Source organism: Pinus tabuliformis, chromosome 4_1 (assembly GCF_031772625.1).
Source record: "Pinus tabuliformis cultivar Carrire ecotype Pingquan chromosome 4_1, CPIR1, whole genome shotgun sequence".
Taxonomy (NCBI): Eukaryota; Viridiplantae; Streptophyta; class Pinopsida; order Pinales; family Pinaceae; genus Pinus; species Pinus tabuliformis.
In genome coordinates, this window is record NC_142303.1 from 609,338,084 (window position 1) to 609,353,122 (window position 15,039).

The window sequence follows — 15,039 nt, forward strand, 5'->3', positions numbered from 1 at the left end:
CATACTGAACAACTCCTGAAGATCCTTTGAGAATAGAAAGAAGCTTTCGCCTGGGATTATACTGATATGAAAGGTATCCCTGCCGATTTGTGTACCCATCATATCTACATTAAAGAAGATTGTCGACATGTGAGACAACCCCAAAGAAGCTTGAACCCTACCTTGAAGAACATTGTCAAAGAGGAGCTCCAAAAGTTATTGGATGCAAGATTTATTTACCCAATCTCGGACAGCCAGTGGGTATCCCCGCTGGTCATCGTTCCTAAAAAGAATGGTAAATGGTGGATTTGTGTAGACTATAGGGAGTTGAATAAAGAAACCTTGAAAGATCATTTTCCTCTGCCATTTATCGACCAAGTCCTTGATACCTTGGTCGAGAAGAAGTTTTTCTCTTTCTTGGACAGGTTTAGCGGGTATAACCAAATCCAAATAGCTCCTGAGGATCAGGACAAGACTACCTTTACATGACCTTGGGGAACATTCGCTTACCGAGTCCTTCCGTTTGGTCTTTGTAATGCGCCTGCTACCTTTCAAAGGGAAATACTAGGGATTTTTTCTGATTTACTCGATGACAGTGTTGAAATTTATATGGATGACTTCACACCATATGGGGGGTCATTCGAAGAAGGGTTGGAAAACTTGGAGAAAGTCCTTAAAAGGTGTAAACAAATGCATGTTTCTCTGAGTACAACAAAATGTCACATGATGAGAGAGGGGGGAGTAGTGTTGGGACATTTTCTTTCGGCTACTGGAATACAAGTTGATCCTGCCAAGGTAAAGGTAATTTTTCATTTTCCTGTTCCCAAGGCACCGACTCAAGTACATAGTTTTATTGGTTGCACTGGTTACTATAGGCATTTTATAGAAAAAATTTCCAAGATTGAATTTCCACCTATCAGCTGTTAACTAAAGATGAAAATTTTTTATGGACATATGATTGTGAAGTATCTTTTGAAAAGATCAAGGAACTAATCTGCTAAGCTCCAATCTTACGTGGTCCCAACTGGGAACTTCTGTTTCATATACATGCAGATGCCTCTCAAACGGATGTAGGGGCAGTGTTGGGACAAGAAGAAGATAAGAAGTCGTATACGGTCTATTATGTCAACAAGAATTTAATGTCTATTGAAGTAAACTATACAGTAATGGAGAAGAAGTTATTGGTTGTCATCTATGTTGTTAATAAATTTCGACACTATATTATTGGGTATCCTATTTTTGTACACACTGATCATACAACAATAAGGTATTTGATGAACAAACTTGTAACTCCTAGGCGTATAACAAGATGGTTGTTATTACTTCAAGAATTTGGAATCACCATTATAGATAAACTAGGCAAGGATAACGTAGTTTCTGATTTTCTGTCTAGATTAAATGCTGATAATGAAGGGGAACCAATAGAAGATAGTTTTTTGGATGAACATTTATTTGCAATTTCTACTAATACCCCTTGGTATGCAGACATTGCTAACTATTTGGCTACAGGAAAAGTACCTCGGCATTTGTCATATAGGGAACAACGGAGGATTATTCATCACAGTGCCTGTTACTCATGGATAACAGGATATCTCTTTTATATAGGGGGTGATAAGCAAATCCGTCTTTGTGTAGCAAAAAGTGACATCTATGAGGTTTTGAAAGATGCTCATGATGGCCCTTGTGGGGGGAATTTTGCGGACAAGCGAATTGGCCACAAGGTGTTACAAATGGGATATTATTGGCCCTCTATCTTCAATGATGCACGAAACTATGTTTGAAGATGTGATAGATGCCAATGAATGGGTCACCCTGGTTGCTCAGATGAAATTCCATTACAACCACAAGTAGTTCTTGAGCCCTTTGAAAGATGGGATATTGACTTTGTGGGTCCATTTAACCCACCTTCACATCAGAAAGTCCACATTTTAGTCTGCACAGATTATGTGACGAAGTGGGTAGAAGCCAAGGCTGTAACAAAAGCAACAGAGCAGGTTTTCTCAAAATTTTTATTTGAAGAAATCTTTGCTAGATATGGTACTTTGAGAGAGATAATTTCAAATGGAGGAGCACAGTTCACGTCACACATGATAGCAAAGCTTATGGAAAAATATGGGATCAAGCATAGGATAACAACCCCATATCATCAGTAGGCGAACGGTCAAGTGGAGAGCACAAACAAAGTACTGGAAAACATTCTCACCAAGACCGTGGCAAATCATCTGTGGGATTGGGCTAAAAAACTCCCTAAAGCTCTTTGGGCGTATAGAACAACATGGTGGAACACGACAGGATTTTCACCATTTGAACTTGTCTATGGAAAATCCCCATTGTTCCTGGTGGAATTTGAAATCAGTACGCTCAGAACAACTCTGGAAGTAGGATTGGACCTCTCAGAAGCCCAAAAACACCGGCTGGAATAGCTTAATGCATTGGATGAAATTCTTTTAATGATTGTCCGAATGTTGCCATACAGCAGCAGAGAGAAAAATGGCATGATAAATTTATTAAAAATAAGGTGTTTCATAGAGGGGATTGGGCATTACTGTATGATTCTCGTTTTAAGGATTTTAAGGGAAAGCTTCGCTCACGATGGCTGGGCCCATATGAGGTTGATGCGGTATTTGACAATGGGACTGTTAGATTGGTTACAATCGATGATTCCCATGTTTCTTTTATTGTAAATGGACATCGACTTAGACTTTACCACCGCCCAGCCTCCAGAGAAGCCTTCATCAAACATCTCTCTGAAAAATATGGATTGAAGGTTGTTGGTGTAGAAGATACCTCCTCTGCACCCTTGAACTAAATATATATATATATATATATATATATATATATATATATATATATATATATATATGTAAATAAAATGTTGTTACTACTCACTTGTTTGTCTTTTTGCAGGAGCTACTATTGAGGCGCAATAATTGAGGAGCTAAAAATTTCTTGAGTAATTGGGATAGTCACTCCACTAACACTGATATTCTTAGAAATTTTTCTAAGTAATGCTTGTTGTTACTCCTGAAAATTTTCTAAGTATCGGATGTTGTTACTCCTCGGATGCTATTACTCCTGGGGTGCTGTTACTCCTTGGATGTTGTTACTCCTCGGATGTTGTTACTCCTCGGATGCTGTTACTCCTTGGATGCTGTTACTCCTCGGATGCTGTTACTCCTTGGATGCTGTTACTTCTTGGTTGTTGTTACTCCTTGGGTTTTGTTACTCCACCGATGTTGTTACTCCTCGGTTGTTGTTACTCCGCCGATGTTGTTACTCCTCAGTTGTTGTTACTCCACTGATGTTGTTACGCTGTTACTCCTTGGTTGTTGTTACTCCGCTGATGTTGTTACTCCGTCATTACTCTGCCAACTATCACTTCTCTCAGGTAGGTCGCCAGGTACGTCTCTGTTGACTTTTACAGATTTAATTAAATATTCCGTGGACAAGACATTGACATGCCATGGATGGCTATTTATAAGTTTGGGGGGGTGTCGTCATAATTAAACGACGGTGTAATTAAACCGCACTAATGATTAATCCATTACCATCATTAAACCTTGTGCGATGGTATGCTCCATGATCTCCATCATTATTTCGCATAATCATTGGCATGCGTTGGGACTTGAAACATGTACCTTCTCATTTAATGCGGAATAATTACCACACCATTCACTGCACTCACCATAATCCACCATGATTCTCTTCGTTTCTCGAGAAATCACCTACCGTTTTACCGTTGTCCCACCTCATTCATTTTTTTTACCATGCTGTTACTGCAAGAAGTTGGTCATTGTCACTCCTCCCAATGGTCTGCTACGTCCAAAGTGTTGTTACAGTTTCTACAGGATGGGTGGACTGGTTGTGTGTCATGAACCCAAGGATACAACCCTGGTCTACAACAATGCAGATGTATGGCGGGTCTTTGTAGAGGCAGGATGGGATATTTATTTCAACAGATTGCAGGGGTTCGACGAGGGGATCATGGTAGAATTCACGATGAATTTGGACAAGAATTTCTCACAGGTTAGAGGATTAGAAATTCCTATCACAAAGGAGGCCATTGCAGAAGTTAGTGGGTTAAAATAGCAGGGACAAAAGTGGTTCTCAAGGAAGGCTCCGCTGCTTGAATTCCCAGAATTATTTTTGTAGGCTGGAGAAAGCGTTGTTCTGAAGGGAAGGGGGTATGACCGTAAGTCCTTGCTGCATCCATGGGGTGAGGTAGTAGGCTTTGTCAGGGCAGTTTACCACCCTGTTCAAATACCACTTCAAAATTCTAGCCCATCTTCGATTTCTGTAGGCACAAGTTCATTCTTTGAACATGCCTTTCTTCTTGATGAAGAATCTTCAACTTATGGCACAGTCCACTTGGCGCTCACGCCAAGTGCTAGCAGTCCTCACAAACCATGGACTGGTTCAACTGTTGGTCATGCATGCATTGACCCAATTACAAGTACCTTGGGCACAATTCCTTGAGATGATAGAGGAGGAAGTAGCAACTATTATAACTGCTAGAGAGGAAGAGCCCGAGGAATTGGAGGAGCAAGAACTAGCATCTCCTGCTGGTACAACAGGAGAGGAAGAAGAGATCGAGGAATTGGGAGAGTAAGAACCAACATCTCTAGCTGGTACAATAAGAGAGGAAGAACCAACATCTCCTACTAGTACAAAAGGAGGAGAGGAAGAACCAGCATCTCCTGTTGGTATAACATGAGGAGAAGAAGAGCCTGAGGAAATGGAGAAAAAAGAAGAGGAACCAGAGGAGATGGAAGTGGAAGTAGGGGAAATGGTTGGTGACACAGTCGAGGCTGCCACACAAGAACCAGCCCCGTTTGTGGAACCTATTATTGGAGAGATGGAAGTGGAAGAAACAATTGGCAACAAAATCAAGGCTGCCACAGAAGAACCAACCTCGTATGTGGAACATATTATTGCAGAAGTGGAAGTAGAAGAAACAGTTGGTGACACAATCGAGGCTGTCACACAAGAACTAGCCCTGTCTGTGGAGCCTATTAATGAAGAAATGGAAGTGGAGGAAACAATTGGTGATACAGTTGAGGCTGCCACACAAGAACCAACCTCGCCTATGGAACCTATCGATGAAGATATGAAGATAATGGATGGAGTTGATGTTGTTCTGTAGGAATCAACTTTCATTAATGAAGCACAAGGAGAAGAAGTTTCGGTCAAAGAGCTGGAAAGTGATGCTGTTACACTAGGACCAACATCACTTTCCCAAACAGATGTGGATGTTGAAATGAGTAGGGGTGCCACACAAGAACCACCACCAACTCAGTCAGGGCAGGAAAATGTGGAAGAGACAAACCCTGAGGTTGATGTTGTTCCACAAGAACCAACATTGACCGCAGGACAAGAGGCACCACATGAAGAAGGCTCGACCCAATTGAGGAATGAAGGCGAGGAGGAAAAATAATTAGAGGTAGTAGATGGGACCGGTATAGACCAGGTGGAGGACATTCCCCACTCTCTGTTTCAGGCCACAATGCCAAGAGGAGTGAGGAAGGTCCGTTCCCCCCGTGATTTAACAGAAGAAATTGTTGTTCCTCCCATATTGAAGTACGTCAGCCCGAAGGAGGGCGCAACCATTGTTGGCTCATTACTTGTAGATTCCCAGCAAGGGCTTCCTAAAGAACAAGCCGAGAAAGAAATTTTTACAGCAGGATTGGAGCAGAGGGAAGTCAACAAAGGCATTGTCTAGGTGAAAGATGTTCCCGAATTGAGATGAGTTGAGGAAGAAAGTGCTCCCGAGGACAGAAAACCAAGTAAGGAAGACCTGGTAAAGGAGCCAGCTGATGCCTCTAAAGGAAATCCACCACCTCCTGAACTAGCTATGGGGCTGGGAAATGAATTTACTATTAAACAAGAGTGGGAAGAACAATGTTGAGAGAAGGAGACTACTTCTTAAGGTGATGCAGGAGCATCCGGCACTGTTAATCAAACGAGGAATCCAAAGCGGAGCAAGGAGGAGGACATGGACCATCGAGCTAAACAGGGGACAAATTTTGTTTAAAACATAGTAAATGATGGAATGGATAAAGTCTCTTGAAGACTTAATTAAATGTAATCTACCATATGTATGCATATAGAGAGATTAGTTGAGAGATTTGAGGAAAGGATATGATCGGATCCTTCACAGTGATCCGATCCAATGTTTCCTTATATATATATATATAGATATGATGAACCTGCGTGTTCAATAGGGGAGAGACAAACAGTAATAGATAGAGAGTTGTAAGTTGAGTGAGCAAAATGTAATCAATAGGGAACTTGTTCCTAAAGCTGAAATGCCTTAGATCTGTAACTATGCCATGTATAATATAAAGTGTGTTTAAGTGTTTAATTGTGCGTTTGTGTGTTGCGAGATTGTGGATCGACCATCGATCACTGTATGGATCGATGGAGATCTTAAATATTAATTATATGAATGTCGTGTGTTTTCGGAGTGTGGCAGATTCATGCTAAGTTCATAGATCCATCCATAAGCAGAAGATCAACGATGGAGGCAACAAAGAACAAGAACCATCGATCGTATAGATTGACAGTCATCGCATGGTGGAAGAGCGCGGAAGATAATCGATGAAGAGTGGGTTTTAAACAGTGTAAGTGGTATTTCAGGCGGCCTCAAACCCATAAGTGGTATTGAAGGGTGGGCACCCAATTCCACTCATCAAGCGACACGTAGCAGCAAGGAGGAGAGAGGAAACTGCTTTTCGGGCGGTTAATCCTCGTGCTTGTTGTCCACCCGAAATCTCTGATATTCGTTGGATCTAGTGTGAGTAGATCAACGGTTGAGGATTGCCATGCAAGTTGATTTGATCGGCAATCAGAGAATAACGAAGGACGGTGGAACAACGATACGCCGATGGACCGATTAAGCGATAAGTCAATAACCGTTGGATCGGTGAATGAAATGGATAGCGGAGATCAGGCGCGATCGAAGATCAGAGAATGGAGAGCATAGTGGGAAGGAGATGGACTGAGAATGGACCCGTCGATAATTATAGTTGCGGGTGTAATGTTTTTGAAGTTTGGTTTAAGCACTCGGTCAGGTGTTTTCCATGTTATTCTGATATGAAGTGTGGTCCCGGTTTTAAGGCAAAAGGCCATCATTAATGCTTCCGATAGGTTTGTGGGCCATAACCCACAGGCCTCAGGATTGAAATTTATAAAGAAAGGGGAAATTGGTATACCCCAAAATCTCCTTTCATCATTTGGTATCAGAGCAGGGAAAGGTTAAGGGAAGAAAGTTTTCCTGCGAGAAGGAAGAAGGAGTGCAAGCAGAAGAAGAGCAGGTACAGTTTTTGAAGTTGGAGAGTTTATGGTCTTTACTGTCGTGCATATAGAAACAACAGGAAGGTGAGAAGACTTGCAACAACCTAGAGCAAGGAGTGCTCAAATGGTTCCACAAAGGAGAGAACCAGAAGGATGCCAAAAGACTAAGCTCAGAGGAGAAAGCTTGGTGAGGTATCGTGTAGCAGAGGAAGACTGTTATTGCAGAGGTTGGTTGCAGCTCACAGAAGATCATGAAGGCAATTCCACTGAGAAGTGGGTAGAATTGCTAAGGATAAGGAGAAGCATATGACCAGGAGGTCATAAATTTTTGTGCCTCAAGAGTCTAATGCAGGAGCATCCGACACTCTTAATCAAATGAGGAATCCAAAGTGGAGCAGGGAGGAGGGTGTGGACCATCGAGCTAAACAGGGGACAAATTCTGTTTAAAACAGAGTAAATGATGGAATGGATAAAGTCTCTCGAAGACTTAATTAAATGTAATCTACCATATGTATGCATATAGAGAGATTAGTTGAGAGATTTGAGGAAAGGATATGATTGGATCCTTCATAGTGATCCGATCCAATGTTTCCTTATATATATATAAATGATGAACTTGTGTGTTCAATAGGGGAGAGACAGAGAGTAATAGATAGAGAGTTGTAAGCTGAGTGAGCAAAATGTAATTGAGAGGGAACTTGTTCCTAAGGCTGAAATGCCTTAGATCTGTAACTATGTCATGTATAATATAAAGTGTGTTTAAGTGTTGAATTGTGCGTTTGTGTGTTGTGAGATTGTGGATCAACCATCGATCACTGTATGGATCTATGGTGATCTAAAATATCAATTATATGAATCTCATGTGTCTTCAGAGTGTGGCAGATTCGTGATAAGTGCAGAGATCCATCCATAAGCAGAAGATCAGCGGTGGAGGCGACAAAGAACGAGAACCATCGATTGTATAGATCGAAGGTCATCGCATGGTGGAAGAGCATGGAAGATAATCGTCGAAGAGTGGGTTTTAAACTGTGGAAGTGGTATTTCAGGCGACCTCAAACCCATAAGTGGTATTGAAGGGTGAGCACCCGATTCCACTCTTCAAGCGACACGTAGCAGTGAGGAGGAGAGAGGAAACCGCTTTTCGGGCGGTTAATCCTCGTGCTTGTTGTCCACCCGAAATATCTGATAGCCATTGGATCTAACGCTAGTAGATCAATGGTTGAGGATTGCCATGCAAGTTGATTTGATCGGTGATCAGAGAATAACGAAGGACAGTGGAACAACGATATGGTGATGGACTGATTAAGTGATGCGTCGATAGTCGTTGGATCGGCGAATGAAATGGACAACGGAGATCAGGTGCTATTGGAGATCGAAGAATGAAGAGCGTAGTGGGAAGGAGATGGACCGAGAGCGGACCTGCCGATAATTATAGTTGCGGGTGTAATGTTTTTGAAGTCTGGTTTAAGCGCTCGGTCGGGTGTTTTCCGTGTTATTTTGATATGAAGTGTGGTCCCGGTTTTAAGGCAAGAAGCCATCATTAACGCTTCCGATAGGTTTGTGGGCCATAACCCACAGGCCTCAGGATCAAAATTTATAAAGAAAGGGGAAATTGGTATACCCCCCAAAATCTCTTTTCGTCACAAGGAGAGGTATCAACTTCAATTCGAAGAAACCATGCGGCTAAAGATGGAGGTTCGAAAGTTGAGGAAGTAAGTATCTTGGCTGAAAAAGAAGGCAAATAAATATAAATGGAAGGCTGTAAGGCCCAAGGTCAAGGTCTCCTCAATAGCTGTACAGACAACAGATTTTCCCACAACTTCTGCTGCTACACAGACTGGTCCTGTAGAACAGTTGTTCGAGGCTCGAGAATTCTTCCTAGCGGCTGAAATTCAAAGATGGCAATCTGTCGTGAATGAACAAAAGAAGGAGACAACGAGGGTTCAAGAGCAAGCCGTTGTGATTGTCACTGAGTATGTAGACCAGTTGGACAGAGAAAAGCAGAGGCAGGAGAAACAATAGAAAAAGATAAGGGATTTAGAAGGGCAGATATAGGTGTTGAAGGCAGATAAGGAACAGATGTTTACCCTAGCACAGTAGGTAATGGCCTGTCGGCCTCCTTCCCATAGTTACGCTTTGTTTCTTCATTAGCAGTTATTTTTATTCTGCCTCGAAAACATCTACAAGGATAACAACCATGAAATTGAAGACCCAATACAATTCCTTCGTATTATAAGAATCCATGATATTGTGAACCAACACTTGATGTGCGAGCTCTACATGCATGGTTATTTCTTGAGGGATGATGAGAGCTTTAACCCGGTTCCATTCGTGGGAGATGTTCACCTAAGAGCCTTCACCTCCTACACCATTAACTAGGTTAAATGGAGGAAGGCTTGTGATACTTTTGAAGGGAATCAAGCTACAAAGCCACTAATGATAAGGAGGGAGAACGGTCAGTCAATGACTATTTACAACAAGCACTCCACCTTTCTACAGATTGAGGGATCTAAGGAATGAATGCTGGAAACACAGAGATGGTGTACTGACCTTTGTGTTAGATAGATACTCACTTTTCAGGATGAAGCCCTTGACAGTTGTCAAAGGAGATGGATGATGTCATCCTCAGCTGTCAGAAACTGGGAACCTTTTGGAGCACCCAATTTTGCACGAGAATTAGAAAGAGTGCCACATTTTTTTTCATGCATTCAGATCTGTGGGGTCCGGTGGATGGGGTTGAGGTTTCAATTTCCCCTCATTTGGTTGCCAGCAGAACATTACACTCCAGCATACAATGTGAGCAATGATTGGTGGAAGGATGTCCTTATGACAGAAGGATATAAACCTCCAGGGACAGAGATGGCCGAAGAATATGACCTTGCTCAGCTTCATGTTGACCACAGCCGGTCCAACCCAGATCTGAAGAGACGGCGAGCTGCATGAGGGCATGTAGAAAGACTAGTTGGGGGAGATGTTGGGTGCCAAATCTGCATACTTTTTCCCTCCATTTTTACTCTCTCTCTCACTCCTTTTGTATCATTTATATTCACTAATCGCTCTAAATGCACAAGGTAAACCCTCTTCCATTGTCTTCCTGGAATATTTAATTAATGAAGTAATAGTCATGGAGATTTTACCTATGCGAGTTACTAATCTTGACATTTCCGCAGATCCAGTGGTCAAAGGTTACAGGTGCAAATCACATAAGCGATTCTGAGCTTCCAACACCATATCGGCAAGCGTTGTAACAACATAATGGATTCCAGGCCTATTCCAGACCTTTCTTGTCTTTCTCTCGACAACTAGTTGGTCATTTCAATGATTGTATATTGATAGACATTAGCTGCCATATTGAGAGACAATTTTCTCTGTGTATTGTATAAGAAGGGTTTCAATGCTGTGAATTGAGGTTAGCCATGTAAGAGATTGAGATTGTAACAAAAGACTATTTAATTAATTGAATGCAAGTTATTTTGTTGTTCTCTCTATAAGCTGTGAGTCCACCGCAACCCTGGTCAGGGAGTTGGGCCCATTCTTCTGATAAGGTGCTACGTTATTTCTGTTTGTTGTTATTTCATGTGTGTTGGTTTATTTTGATTGTTATTACTGTACTTTCATTAACTACTATGAATACCTTTTATAGTTCTGCAATTTATTCTTATTCATTGTTACAATGGTTCTTTCGTTAACTCAGTTATTGAATCTAAGGTTGGTGATTGATTGTGTCACTGCTACCTACATATATTTTGTGTGTTACCTTGAAATAATGTACACACCCAAATTGATAAATTAAATTGTGGAAAAGGGTTGAATATGTATTCACACTCAGACACCAACAATTGCTATAGTACATTCCAATTGTGGAGAAATATGCTGACATCTTGACAAAGGCATTGTCAAGAGGTAAATTCGAATTCCATAGGTGCAGGATAGGGATTGTGAAAAATTCCTTTCTTGCTAAGAGGGAGTGTTAGAAAATCATGTAGCAGAAAGGCTTAATTTGACTTTAGCCTTAGTCAAATTGAGTAAATAACTTGAAGGAAATTAACTAGTGTGACATGTGGCTCTTGTCACTCAGTTAGCTCAGTGAATTTGAGTTAGGGGCATGGCGTTCAATGTCCGGTTGTGTTATATTCTTTCCATGACTAGCCAACGTAGTGTTATATTTTTTTTGGACCCTATATTAGGTTGGGCGGACCTACCTATGGTTTTGTGCATGGTTTTCGCACATGGTTTTGGACACGATGGTTTCGGTCCATGGTATTGGATGCTTCGGCATGTATAAATATGTATTGTAACATTGAAAGGAATAATAATGAAAAATCAAGCTAGTAGTCCTGGTTTTGGGATCCAAGGGAAAATCTATGTGTATATGTGTTTTATGTGTTATGCTCTTGCATTGTTTATTTTTTGTTCTTAGAATTCGTATACAGGTAATTTCTGTACGGGGTTAAAACCTACATTTGGTATCAGAGTTGTTTTGGCTTCAAGGGGACGCCTTTGTTGCTGAGGGGTTTCGCTTGGGCCTGTGGTAGACCCTATTCAGTGGGAGATCTACGAGATCGATTCTGGTGGTGAAAGAAGATGGTGAGCAGTGGAAAGATAAAGATCGAGAAATTTAATGGTCAGAGTTTTGAGTTATGGAAACTCAATATGGAGGATCTGTTGGTGGATAAAGATCAGTGGATCGCTGTAGATCCAGGTACTAAACCAACAGGAGTGTCTGATGAAGAATGGAAGAAGTTGGATCAGAAGGCAAAGAGCACAATACGATTATGTGTCTCAGATTCAGTATTGCTGAATGTATCAGGGGAAGCTATGGCGAAGGCTTTGTGGGACAAGTTAGGGACTTTGTACCAATCTAAGTCTCTGGTGAATAAACTGTTCCTACGGAAAAAACTATATAACCTGAGGATGAAAGATGGAGATTTGGTGACAGAGCATCTGAACGCATTTAATACTATGGTAAGTCAGTTATTATCTGTTGATATTAAAATTTTAGATGAAGATAAGTGCATCAATTTGTTGTGTTCTCTACCATATTTGTGGGATAGTCTGGTTATTGCAATAGGTAGCAATGCAACTGCCTTGCAGTTTGATGAAATAGTCTCATCCTTGCTTATGGAGGAGATGAGACGGAAAAATATGGAGATCCAGAATGGTGATGTCTTGTTTGTACGAGGACGGTCCCAGAACATAAACAAAAATAAGTCATCGAGTGGGAGATCTAAATCTAGAGGGAGATCTAAATCTCTAGGAAAACCTGTAAAGGTGGTTTGCTGGAAATGCAGAAAGGAAGGGTGTTTGGTCAATTTAGTGTCCTAAATTGCTCTACATAAATTATCAATCCGGGTATCATAAACTGATGAAGTGTAGTGCACTATATGTGCTATATGACCCTTTCTTACTTCATTGTTTTTGAGTTTTATGTTGTTTTGGGGGTTTTTGATCCTTTAATTCCTACTGATTTACAATGTACTTAACAAAATCTTAAATCTAATTTATGTAAAGACTGTTAAGAGCCTAAAGAAATGAGAACTAAAAGAGCTTAAGTAAGCTTTGGAAGCAAAGTTTAATCAAGAAATGAAAACAAAGTTTCTATTTCCAATCATATCATTATTTCCAAATCATGAGCTACAAACTAAAAAGTAAAATTGCAACTACTGTCTATTCAATTTAAAAAAAAACAAGACTAAATGAAATACTGAAAACTGAAAGTGAAATTGCAACTATTTTCTAATCTATTACAAGAACAAAACCAAATGAAATTCTAAAACTGAAAGTGAAATTGCAACTATCTATTATGGAAACAAAACTAAATGAAGTGCTTAGTTACTCTGCCTCTCAATTTTGGGAGAAAAACCTCCTTGTGACGGCATTTTGAGGAATTCTATACTTCATTATTCTAAGAAAATAAATGCAAGAATATAGAAAAGACTCATTACATGAATGAAGTATTCAACCACTTAGTTTAAGATGAGTCATCAACTAGAAGGGCTTTTTAGAAACATTCATCTACACCATGAGTCAATAAACTAGTAAGGAAATGGCAAGAGCAATAATGGTACTGATCAGTTTAATTGAAAACCTAAAGACTAATGAAACAAACTACTCTACACTACTGAATTCAACTTCTAACTACTGATAAAAACTAGAAAGAAATTAAGCAAAGAGAAAGCTATTCTGTATTGAAAGAAGCTATTCTGCATTAGTAAGAAAATGATAAAGACTGCATTATAAACAAGGTTAGTAAATGGTTATGAACACTATGGAAGAAACGATGAATTTACAGTTAACTAGAGAAGATAAAACAAAATGAAATAAAACCTCAGTCAGCGCAGGGGCCCTCTGCAACTGCTCAGGTTATGCGTACTCAATCAAAACTCCAAGAAACTCCTTCACATATCCATGAAACTTGCGGTCTTCATATTAAAAAAAACATAGGAAATGAGTTTTCAAATTTACAGAGCAGTAGTCTGAGCTTAATACATCAGGAAATTTGAACTGGTTCTGAGTTCTTTACACAGGTATTTATAAGAAAATTATACAACTATTTGTGGAGAAAAATAAGCTACATCCAAAAACACGTAGTAGACAGGCACACAGAATTTTCTTCCTTGGTTGCTGGAGACATAAATCTAAGATGATGGTTGTTGGATTCAGTTGCATAGATGTCTGTTTGGAGTCTGTGGGTTCAGGAAGTTGTTTTGGATCCCATCACTGTGAGACGTGCACAAAACAAAGTCTTATTGCATTTGGTCTCTCTACATTTGACTTCTTTGTTGATCGGGGTCTTGTACCATCTTCCTTTTCGACCTGCGCTAGGTGAATAAGACACAATCCATGTCATGATGATTTCCAAGCTGCCCATGTAATTAGTTTCTCCTTCTGACACCTGGAACTTGTTAAAGCATGGAAGTAGCTGTGGAACAGCTGATTAGCTGCAGAATAGGCTGTGTTCCATAGCTAAAAGACAAAAACCTATTCAAACAGCAAAACATAAAAGCATAACATGTAAATCACTAAAATGTTCTCCTTAAGGCAATGTATACTGGTTATTGATGATAGGGATGCATTTTCTTCATGGAAAAATAAAGAAAAGGGATAAGAAGAGTTGCTAAGGAAATGGCAGTTTTTAGGCTCAACATACCCCCACTACAAAACCATTGCATGTCCCCATGCAATCAAAATTGTGAAGTTCCTCCTCCTATTGCATCTATTTTGATACTTCAGCCAACACATCCAACTTCCTCTTCTTGCTTTTCTTTGTACTTGTTACACTAAAAAATGTCACCTTGACTACTTACAGTTAGTATGGCTCAAATCAACAGTCATGCTACCCTCTTAGGCAAGTCTCATGCCTCTGTTATCCATCTCAAACTCAAAATAGAGAGAAAGTCTTGTAAAAATCATGTTTATCTCTGGGGTCGCAGGTTCTCTCTAGTCTTACCTGCGGGGACGCGGACCTTGTTCACAAAAACTGCGTCCATAGACGCTCTGTATGTAAAGGGACAGGTGCGTCCCTCTGTAAAAGACAAAATGCGCGAGTTTTATCTTGAAAAAGTTACTTGTGGTTACTTCTAGAACATTCTAGAGGTCGGTTTGATGAAATGGATTCGCCTCCAGTTGGTTCATGTATCTCTATTAAGGGGAGTCTTATCCCATCAATAAGGGAGCTATCCCACCCAAAGAGGGGGATGATCCCATTGATGGTGGACCAGAATAACCTCTTTACAGCACTATAAATAAAGGCATTGAGCCAGGAGG

The 15,039-nt window shown here is 40.4% G+C and overlaps 1 protein-coding gene across 1 annotated transcript; it reads left to right on the top strand.

The window, feature by feature from the left end:
* Window positions 1-1,145: 1,145 nt before the first annotated feature.
* On the top strand, window positions 1,146-1,760 carry LOC149177483 (uncharacterized). The gene has a single exon (XM_089421766.1). It carries the CDS (start codon window positions 1,146-1,148, stop codon window positions 1,758-1,760), a length of 615 nt encoding a protein of 204 aa, XP_089277892.1.
* The last annotated feature ends 13,279 nt before the right edge of the window (window positions 1,761-15,039 follow it).

What these genes read in the sequence shown, in the direction of transcription:
- LOC149177483 (XM_089421766.1), top strand. Translation starts at nt 1,146, where the DNA reads ATGGAGAAGAAGTTATTGGTTGTCATCTATGTTGTTAATAAATTTCGA.